At 35.8% G+C, this 11,620-nt stretch overlaps 1 protein-coding gene across 1 annotated transcript; it reads left to right on the top strand.

Annotated features, from left to right (window-relative positions):
• The first annotated feature begins 4,220 nt into the window (after positions 1 to 4,220).
• On the top strand, positions 4,221 to 8,336 carry wor (worniu). The gene is made up of 2 exons (XM_067770133.1): positions 4,221 to 4,323; positions 6,313 to 8,336. The coding sequence occupies exons 1-2, from the start codon at positions 4,221 to 4,223 to the stop codon at positions 8,334 to 8,336; spliced, it is 2,127 nt and encodes a 708-aa protein (XP_067626234.1).
• Positions 8,337 to 11,620: the final 3,284 nt, after the last annotated feature.

Below are 11,620 nucleotides of genomic sequence, written 5' to 3'. Positions count from 1 at the left end.
GAGAGAGGTCGCTATATACCTGTTACACCTTGTATGTATTCATTAGGGCGAGCACTGGGGGCTCCAAGTTATTGACTGCGGGTTGAGCTATCTTGTTTTGCTTTAAAAAACCACGCTTTGGGATAAACAATTTAAACTATGTCTTTAGAATATTTCACTAACCAGTTGAGAAGCACACTCAATGGCTAATGAAACAAACGAACGAAAAATGCTCATAGTCTAAGTCACTTAAACAAACATTTTTGCATCTGTGCCGGACTGACGACTTTGTGCGGTCACTACTGTCCGCTGAAATTTTTATATACTACACTTGAAACACGCCGCAAAAGGAGTGGAAGCGTTGTGAAAACGATATCTTAGTCCAAGTGTGGCAGGGAAAGAAGGTTTAATGAAATTTAGCATGCATGTGGAAAGATCTGTTGGCTATCTTTTTGTTTTTGAAAAAAATATTCCCATGCCATCTGGCAACAACAGGCACATTCATTTAATCTGCCTTGTAATACAATCGTGACACAATGGCTGGCCAATATTAATTAAGCATATGGGCTGGGATGCATGGGGTTTTGGAATAATGGGCAGTGCAACCCCCTCCTCTGGGAACAATTTTTTTTTTTAATTGCTATGGCCTTAAAACTATATGACTAAAATGAATAACTTTTAGTGTCTGGATCAATTGAATGGAGCAGCAATCCATTTTCGAATTAAGAACAGAATCGACGCCCCTTTCCCCTGAGAACTGTCTTCACCAAACCAATAATATTTGGTTTATTTGTCAAATAGGTCGAGTTAAAATCATATGGAAAAAATTTAAATATTTTCACCATTTTGGTACATTTTAGGGAGTTTTTTTTTATAATTGTCGGATAATTTTTTTTAACTATTTGGGGATCATTTTGGGACCATATCACAATCACGCTAAATATATGGAGTAAGCTCACTGGCGAGGACCCGCTGTTTATGACATGTACCCGTACGAATACTCACTGAAATCACCTTTGAAATAAAACTTTTCTAAAATATTGGGAAAATACTAAGAGGGTGAGTTATTAAAATACCCAATTAACGACGTTAAAGGATGTAATGAATAAAGTGAGGTATCCATTTCAAAGAACTGATGATACTCTAGACTCGCTATCTGATAAAAAATAGTTCTCCATACTGTAAAAAAACCTAACAATGTACTAAAAGTACTAAATTGAAATACATAGTTGGTGTACCTACTAACGGCATCATCGTATAAGGAAATATATTTCCACTAAAAAATTTGAAAGTCACAAAAAGTGTTGAATGTTTAAGAAGGATGTAAGCTATTTGTGACAAAATGTAATGATGGAGCGCATCTGCACGGCTAGCGAAAATATAAAAGCATTGACCAAGACCAAAGCTGGCATGAGCTACGTAATTAACAGCCTATATGAGCTTACCAGGAAAAATAAAGCCTTTGAATTCAAAAGGAGCAAAAAGTGGCTATCAAAAATTTAAAAGAGCTTCTTTGCACTACCCAAGTGTTGGAACATATAATTCTAGGACCACCGATTCTGGATACAGGTGCGGGTGGATATACTGTATGTGGCATTTTGTCACAAGAGCTCGTTATATAGGAGAAGGAAGCTGCGTACTTCATCTGACCAATTTGGAAACGGAGAGGTATTATTATGTGATTTGGAGAGAGTTGACAGCAATGTTAGAAGGCATAAAACAAATCCACAAGTACTTACACGAGCAGCGATTATGCGTCTTCAGTCCAATCCAATTGTCATCGTTGGTATGGTGGATCGAGCGACTAGAAAACTGTGGCCAACTTAAAAGATCGCAGCCTCATTTGTGTATGGAGTTTGGATTTAGGAACTATTACTAAGCTTTATACTCAATTATATATTCTTAGTCGTATATGCAGAGGAAGAATACAAAATGATTAATCAAATTATGTTGCACGTTAAGGAGTTATTTGACTTTTTTTGACTGCATTTGGCACCAGAAAGGTCAGAGCTAATACATTTAACAAAAAGGTTGTTATCCAGCGTCAAGTTAGTCAGGTTTCGAAAAATTTAGGCAAAAAAATTTAGGTTCCAAAGTAGACATGAAATAATTATTGGAGAGTCGTGCTCTTTATGCATTCAAATTTTTCCATGATACCGTGATGTTTTTGCTTGCATATATGTATGTACATAAGTAATTTCGAAGCCTTTTCAGACGAAACATTTTAATATTCACTTAAAACTCATATCGTTTACAAAAATTCTCTTAGCGATCAAATATATGGCTCTATGTCTAATCAATATCTAAATTGCTTCTGCGCAAAGCATGACAAGTTCTCTTCTTCGCAATGACAATGAGAAAAGCTTTCCAATGAAACAACCTGTACTCTTAGTTAACTGTAACTTTCCAGTGGATAATGAAATGAAAATGAAACATTCAAGAGCACGCAACTACCAAAAGAAGAATACTCCATTAAAGAGCGCCACAGCATAGAGTTGAAATTCAATTTGGCTATTTATGCTTGCGATTAAATAAGCTCTTACTTGAGTTACTCAAAATGAAGGCACAGCTAACGCGCTCCAGCTTAGAGCTCCAAGCTAGGTGTTATACATTTAGTGTAAGTGTATAAGCTCCAAGCAAGCTTCAAACAAATTTACATACATACATTTGTGTTGACAATGTATATAAGCAATAAAGAGCGTCAACTCCACCCATAATTGAGCGCCACCTCAAATGTGCTTGGGAGATACATTTGTTTACTCAATTAAAAATGCGCTCTACTTTGCTACTTGGCTCTCGCATTTCAATATCAATAACAAACTGATCATGAGTTAAATTTTGAAACATACGCCACAGCTGCTTGCTTCGATCACTAGTTCAGCTTTGAAAGGTCTTTGTTGATCGCTTGTGATCACTGGATCGCGTTGCGTGACCGTTAAAGCAATAACAACAAAGAATCACGGCAGCTAAACTGACAAAAGTAACGCCACATGCAATCGTCTGTAATGTTGGTGGTAGTTGTGGCTGGCTATAAGAGTAATGGCAGTAAAGGCAGCAGCAGCCCCCATATAGTCGATGCAAACTCAACCAAACGAACAACTGATCGCTGTATAAGCGTTCGTTTACTGAAACGTTCTGTTATATTGCTGCTTACCTACCTACTAGCCTTTTCGCGTACCGCGAGCTGCTCTCTACTGCCCCAGCCACATAAACCGAGCTGTTAAGCACTCTTCCTACCTACCTACCTTCCTATGCATCTGCCTGTCTGTCCGTAGGTTTGTCTGCATACGCGAACGTTTGTGCACATATTTTGGTGTGTCGCTGTTGAAGATGTGATGCTGAAAGTAGATATGGACAACAAAGTGGATGTATATGTATGTGTGTGTGTAATCATTGTGGCATGGCGTGGCGCATGTGGCACGTGCTACAAATGCAGCAACATAACACAGACGCATACATATAACGTAGGCACCGTCACACATCTGTTCCAGACATTGATGGTGGATGCTAAATATGATGATGATGTTGATGGTGGATGTTGTTAGTAGCACTTTTTGCTAACTCACATGATGATCTGTGTTATAATGATCATTAATACGAATCGGATATTGTACACAATGCTCATAATGAACAACATAATCTTGAATGAATGTGTTAGTGGTTGATTTTTGTGAAATTGAAACGATTCCTTTTCCTTTCGTCATGTGGCTAGTCAGGCAGCAAGCAGTCAGGCAGTCAATGGGGCTCAACGGACGATCGGAAGTAGGTACCAACAACAGGCTTACAAATATCCTCTTGGGCATGGAGGGGTGAATTTGGTGGCTTATGGTGGTAGTTTGCTGGTGCTCATGATCATGAAAATATGCGCTCTAACCGAGGGGGTTGGTTATTTTTATAAATTCTCCCTCTTTTCGTTTCATATAAAACTTTAAAGGATCATGATGCGTTGCATCATTCGTTTATGAAACTGCAAACGTGAAACGTGCGATCGGCCGCACGGTTGTATAGAGCAGTGATTTTTAAACAAAATTTATATAAAGGAAAAGTTTATATCTTAAGTTATTAAATGTGTTAAATTTCTTGCTCGTGAAGCAGTGATTGAGTGATTTGCTGTACTCGTGGTTGACGACGAAGAACTTTCGCTTGTAAAAAAAGCTTTATGTTAGGAAAGTAAAATTCATTGCAGCTAAAGTGCTTAGCCAAGAAAACAGTGTTTGATTTGTGCCTCAGTAAAAATTGACATGGATAAGGTCAATTATAGCAAGTGCCCGCTGAAAAAGCGACCGATATTGATGACAAAAGCAGAAGACGAGCTGCCTTTGGAGAAGGATTATTTGAATAATGGTAAGAATTGTGCAAGAGTGATTTATTTTTTTATATTTTACTTCTGGCTTTTCTTGAGAGCGCGTGTGATGTGCTGAAAGTGATGACGAAAATTCGAAAAGCCAGGAATTAGGATTCATGGTTTTCAAATCATTATTTTGACGGATGTGTGGACGATCATCACATCACAACCTCCTGTTTGAAATGCCATTATTCAAAATCTTTTAAAAGCTTAACTTTTTAATATTATTGGATTCATAAGAACGATAAACGAACGATGTAAACGCTGCAGATGCCTAAACGCAATGCAATGATTCTAGCTTGACTTTGTTTTGTACATAACAACAAACAAATCGATTTCGTTAAAAAATTGAGTTAAAATGAAACAATCGATCGACATTAATTTAATGTTCGCCGGCCGGTTGAATTCAATGCATACATATAGTTTTGAACAAATAAATTGATAATTCGACTAATCACTTAATTGATTGAATTAGAAATATATTCATAGTCCGACTAATTTATTGGTCAAGCTAAATATTGACTAGTAAAACCTTGACTAAATTTGATTAGTGAAGTAAGTTGGTTAAAATGTTTCGCAAGTTAACCAATTACTTTATTAACTAAAAATTTCATTAATCAAATCCAAGCCTAAATAATTTGGAAACTAGTTATGAAAAAATTACTTATTTCATTGGTACTTGTGTGAGGAAAATGGAAAACCAAACTCACATAATAAAAAAGGGAAAAATTATGAAATAGATAAAGTAAGAAGAGGAAATAATGTGATTTATAAATTAACTTAAACTATAATTAACCAAAGATTTAATAAAAAAACTAGGCGAATAGGTTTCTTTTTTTGTTCTTAAAATAATTTATAATTATTCAAAAATTAAAATTAGTTAACTAATCAGGTAGTTATTAGGTGATTAAAATAATTTTTTAGTGATTAGTTGATCAAGCAGTCGAACTAAATATTTAGTGTTCACTTTTTAATTTATAATTAGTCTGTTTCCACGGGAATGAAAAATATTCGTCAAATTGTGTTAAGCCAAAATTTATGAATATTGAAAAATCTTAACTTATACTAAAAAAATAATTTAAAAAAATCATTAAATTGATAAAGACAGAATGAGCGACATTGTGTTTTACTGGTTAATTCAATCAAAAACTTAATAAGATTACTTTGCTTTTTGATTATTTAAAAAATCGATAACTCAAGGAAGTTTTCTTTATGATTATAAAAAAAATTGTTTATCTAAATTAAGAGTAATCAATTAATAACACGGTCGCACTAGCCAGTTACTATTGCTACTACTATTATTCACTTATTATTGATCTACATCTTTAAGAACTAGAAATTTTGGAATATTCGTTTAAATGATCAATTCAAAATTTATCATCATTTAAAGGTATAAACTTATGATAGTAAAGGAACTTTTAAAAACATATATGCTTCAAAGAATTTTAACTTCAAGAACAAGTCTTGATCGTTAATCCACGGCTTATTTAAAAATTTTTTTTATTTCACATATTAATTAAGTTTAAAAAAAAAAATTACATTAGATTGAATGATAGCAATAAACATATTAAGTTTTGGTTATCCTCAACTAAATTAATTAATATCTAGTAAAAAAATCAGGGTATTAAGCCAGATGTTCATTTCTAAATTGAATTTAGTTCCCTTTCTGATGAAAATATGAAAAATATCTTCTCCAAATCCCAAATAGTATTTTGCAAATAATAGAATAACAAAAAAAAAATATATATATATATTTAGGAATCAAATTGGCGTTTATTCAAAATGAAGTACGAGGTCATAGAATTATTTTGCACTGAATTCGAACTACATAGTTGCTTCCGAGAACTATTTCAACAAAATGGGTCGAAAAATAACAAAAAAAAGAAAAACTTTCTAATCAGTATTTAGCTTGCAGCTGAAATTTAATAGACGTCACTCCTTACCCAAAAAAATTGTATCTCTACAAATCCTCATTTATATTTTTTCAGATGAACAACCCGTCGATCTCAGCTTAGCAGCTGCTACAGTGCCTACACACAAACCCGCAAACTCGCCCGCAACATGCAGTTACAATTCCGCAGAGCACTGGAGTGTTAACGCCGAGCCCAGACCTCTCCCAACGACACCGCCATCAGAAAAATCAGTCGCCGCTTTGACACAAACTAAAGAGGAACTCGCACGACGCATATGGGAAGAAACGCGTGAGATAGCGCGCGCCTTTCCCGATGTATTCACGCGCGAAGAGATTGCACGCAGTTTGGCGCGCTTGGGTTATGGTGACTTTCCGCTACCGCCCGAGGATGAAGCGCTAGGTGATAGAGTGCCAACAACTGAGATGCAAGCGCAACGACCCACAATGGCTGCACAACAACACTACGAAGGTATAACACCACCGCCACCGCCAATGACAATTACGACAAGCGCACTACAATGCGATTTAGATTTGCTAAGCAGTCGTGAAATCAAACAAGAAATTGATGTTGATAATTATGAGCCTGTGGAGGGTTTTCGAAATTTTAACAATAATTTGCTTAAAAGTATTGCTGAATATGAAGACTGCTTGCAGCCACAAGTTTATAGCATGCCAGTGCAGCAAGCTCTGCAGCAACAACAACAAGAGCGCATATCAACCGCACCACTGCGGACGCTGCAAAATGAAGTACAACCAGAGAATTTATACTACCAGTCGGAGCGCTGCGATTTTGAACCACAGGACTTGAGCATAAAAAATGATATGCCAGCGCGACGCATACTTGGTGAAAATATAAATTTGCAAAATGTTGCTCGAGCGCTGTTAAGCATGCAGCAAATGGGTAGCAGTAGCCTTAACAACAACAACAATTTACTGCATGCGCCCAATCTTCAAGAGGAGCGTTCCAGCGCAAATTCACCTAATGGTAGCACAACGCTGAAAATTAAAGCCAACAATGATCTGTACTATCAGTGCCAGCAATGCAACAAATGCTACTCCACTTATGCCGGCTTAGTAAAACATCAGCAGACGCACGCATTTGAAAGCACCGAATACAAGATCATACGCAGTGCTGCAAGCGCTGACGCTACAGGCGCGCTAGAGGCGGCCGGTGAGTTCTCAAGCGACAAAGCTGCTGCGCTCATACATTCATCCAGTATTGCATCTGCGCAGTCTGCACAAAAGCCAGTTGGTGTGCCGCGTTATCATTGCAAGGATTGTGGCAAATCGTATTCTACATATTCCGGTTTGAGTAAGCATGAACAATTTCACTGCCCCGCCGCTGAGGGAAATCAAGTGAAGAAGGTTTTTAATTGCAAAAACTGCGATAAGAGTTACATCTCGCTAGGTGCTCTCAAAATGCACATACGCACACACACACTACCATGCAAATGTCCTATTTGTGGTAAGGCTTTTTCACGCCCTTGGCTACTGCAGGGTCATATACGCACACATACCGGTGAGAAACCGTTCAGCTGCCAACACTGCAATCGCGCATTCGCCGATCGTTCTAATTTACGTGCGCACATGCAAACGCATTCGGATGTAAAGAAGTATTCGTGTCCAACATGCACAAAGTCATTCTCACGTATTTCTCTGTTAGGCAAACATTTGCAGAGCGGCTGTCAACAGTCGCCGCACTCAGCATCGCCAACATCATCAACAGAGAATTTGAGTGCAACAACAGCGTCTGGCGCTAACGCTTTGCATGCCATACGCAGCGGTGAGGGTGGTGGTGGTTTTAGTCATCATCAGCAGCTGCAGCAACATATGCAACGGTTACAGCAACAAAATGCTTACAGCGATGAAAATGTTACGGCTGTTAGTGGTGCGCAGCAGCAGCAGCAACATGTAAATGGTGCTATGCCAGCTTTTTATTACGCCGATAGTTTGGGCAGCAGTGGCGGCGAAGATGATGACTTGGATGAAATGGAATACACAACAGCGTCGCCACTAGCGCCAACGAACACCGCTCCAGCGTCAGCACAACAGCATCCACAGCCAATGGCGTTAATGGCGACGCATTTGGGTGATTACTAACGTAGCAAATGTGTAGAGTTAAATATTTAAGGTATTTATAAAAAGATACTCATAATTTAAAATTTGTTTTATTTAAGAAAACAAAACAAGACTCTCAAGCAAGTTAGAAACTCAGGAACTAATTTATAAGATTTTTGTTTTTTTATTGGACATGCCAAATATGTATGAAACAGTGCCAAAAATTAGTAGTAGGGACTACAGACTCGCATTTAGGTTTAGGTTTTCAATTATTTATTTATTCAACTTATTTAATTATTTGTTTATTTCAAGTCTTTTATATTAATCAGTGTACTAATTATTTAAAAATATTTTCAAGCAATTATTGCTAAATTAATTATTTATTTATTGTATTTATTTACTGAGATATAAATTTAATATTTATTTAACATACTTTTAGTTTTATACGTTTAGTTTAGCTCTAATTTATTTATTTTAATTTAAGACAACCGAGTAGAAACCCAATCGCTTGTCTAGTCATACAGTAATTCATACTATTTTTTAAGTATAGATTAATGATGCGCATTCGCTGTTTATTGGTCGAACACCACATAAATTGTGTTATGAGGAATGTTATAAAAATACTCCATATTATTATAATGTTTTTTTTTTTTTTATTGATCAATCGACGCTCTTTTTGTAGAGAATGCGTCAATTTTCTACATTTTTCTTTTTCCAATTTGAGCTTTCTATTATAGAATAATGTTTTAATTAATTTTAAAATAACTTCTTAATCTTTGTCTTAAAATATACTACCGGTGTTCACCGAGAGGGTGGGGAAGGGGAAAAAATGTTGTAGAAAATGGGTCACGTAGTTTGGGTACGTTCCCTAAATGCTTTTTGGGTAGCACACGAAAGACGCAGGCAGTAAAACTTTTTGCAGGTTTATCTCCGTGGAGATAAATTTTTTTAGGGCAAACAACAATCAGTGAATTTATTTGTGCCCTATTTGTGGTACAAAAACCTCAAATAACACGATTGTTACCACCTGTGAAAAAAAATGGCTTAACAAGAGTTATATGGTAAACAAAAAATAATATTAATGTACTTTGTACAGTAATACTTAAAAAAAAAACATTAAATGAAACAATAACACAAGTATACACGATTTTGGACCTAGGCAACTAAAAGTGGGTTTTAAGACAATTTATGACGCTAAATACGATTCTTCATTCCGTTTTTTTAAGATTGATTCTAGTTTTTAATACAGTCAATAAATTAATTTTTAAAGTTTTTTGTCAAATAATATTCATTTTATTAATTTAAAAGTAACAAATCAGAAATCAAGATTGGTAGAGCTTTGCCTTTTGTATTGTTTAGTATCTATTTCGCGTATTAGAGTCCAACAGTAGTCGCTCATCATGCCTTCATCCCAAAATCCTTGGTGTCGTCTTTCAATGTTGGCTAGATCTTGGTGTAGCCGCTCTCCTTGTTCGTCGCTCGTATCACCCAACTTTTCGGGAGAAAATCGAGATGGGAATACAGAAAATGCATCTTTAGAGACATTCCAGCGGCAATATTTCGATAACATTCCAACATATCGCCAATAATTTCCTTAAAATTAGGGGATTTTTGATTACCAAGAAAGTGGGGAACGATATTTTCAAAATATGCCCATGCGGCTGCTTCATCGGGCGTTAAACATTTTGTAAATTCTTTACCAGCTATTATTTTTCTTATATCAGGTCTGACAAATATTCCTTCTTTCATTTTTGCATATGACAATTTAGGAAACAACGTAACTTACGGTTCACGGTTTAATGCTTTGACGAAGTTCTTTATAAGGCCTAGTTTAATGTGAAGAGGTGGCAGAAAAATGTCTTGTGGATTTGCAAGTGGTTCAGCGGAGACGTTTTGCTGTCCAGGCCCATATTGAGTACGACTCTGCCATTCTTTTCTCACATAATGATGTTCAGTTGCGCGGCTATCCCACAAGCATAAAAAAACAACAAAATTTGGTGAATCCAGATTGCATACCAGTTGCGTTTTTAGTTGCTCTAATCACTTATATTATTTTACAGTTACAGTTGAAATGACTTATCAAGCAGTGCCACTATTTAAAAGCTGCTATAACAGCATAATCGTGCTATCATGCGATAACTCGGGAACTAGAATCAAACTTAAAAACTGAATGCAGATTCTAATACAGCATATCAAATATAGTTAAGAATCATTCGTATCTGCTCAGATCCAAAAGTTGACCTGAATTTGTAAACTTGTGTAATTAAAAATCTTAATAAATCAAGAAAAGTTAATAGTTGGTAAAGAACTATTTATAAATTTTAAACCATGTAAACTTATATTACAAACTTTGTTGACCCGAAAAGTGCCGAGATGATCCTCAAATTGTCCGCAGATATCCCCTAAATATTTAATAAACAATACTTAAAACTTTGGGAGATTATTCCGAAAATTATCCCGAAATGATATTGAAACGGTCCCCAAATAATCTTAAACTAATACCAGAAACAATTCCGAAATATTGACGAATTTATCTCAAACCCGAAAACTATCAAAATTTTCAAAACTAGTACGGAACCAAACCCAAGCAACTCCCGAAACTATCCCGAGATAGTTCCCGTATGTTCCTTAAAACAACAATCTCGAAATGATTTCGATATAGTCTAGAAATTTGTTCACTTTGCTTCGAATCCGGTTATATGAGGCATATAGAACATACTATTGTCAAGGTTGAGATGAGAGTTCTTACAATTAAGAGCATAAACTGTTCCAAGGATCTTGTATCTCCGACCTCCTTTTCAAAACGAATATAATTTAATTTTAGGTTATTTCCCATAAGTGCGATAAATCTCATCGAAATTCATCCATGTCTTGATAAAGCCACAAGAATAAACTGCTGCAATCCGTACATCCAAATCTTGATATTTATAAAACTCTGCGGCAGTTTGTTAAAACAACCTAACTTCAATTCAGATAAAGGTAACAAACTGACATAGTATTGAAAATCCGTTAGTAGATATATAGCGCTAGGGTTATCAATAAAATATATTGGTGAACAACTTACAGATGTTTGATAATAAGAAAAGCGTTGGTTACTAGGATATTATTTGTTTCTGAATTTCACTTCTAAAGGAGTTAGCTTTTCGGGTGCTGATATTTGAACTCGAGTACAAAGTTATTCATACTGGTGTTAGGGCGGATGCCTCTCCAATCAGCCACTTGAACGCCTCTATTTCCTGGATCTATTCAAATTTAATTTTCAGACCAAAAAAAAGTACATAATATTTAAATTTATAAAAATATTTTTTCAAATATTTGATCTACAG

The sequence above is a fragment of the Eurosta solidaginis genome, chromosome 2, assembly GCF_040869045.1.
Source record: "Eurosta solidaginis isolate ZX-2024a chromosome 2, ASM4086904v1, whole genome shotgun sequence".
NCBI classification, from domain to species: domain Eukaryota; kingdom Metazoa; phylum Arthropoda; class Insecta; order Diptera; family Tephritidae; genus Eurosta; species Eurosta solidaginis.
Note: the sequence above shows the minus strand (reverse complement) of the source record. Positions and strands in the feature narration are given on the sequence as shown.

What these genes read in the sequence shown, in the direction of transcription:
- wor (XM_067770133.1), top strand. Translation starts at nt 4,221, where the DNA reads ATGGATAAGGTCAATTATAGCAAGTGCCCGCTGAAAAAGCGACCGATA. An exon ending in GAAGGATTATTTGAATAATG is followed by an intron (nt 4,324 to 6,312) that starts GTAAGAATTGTG and finishes ATATTTTTTCAG; the next exon opens with ATGAACAACCCGTCGATCTC.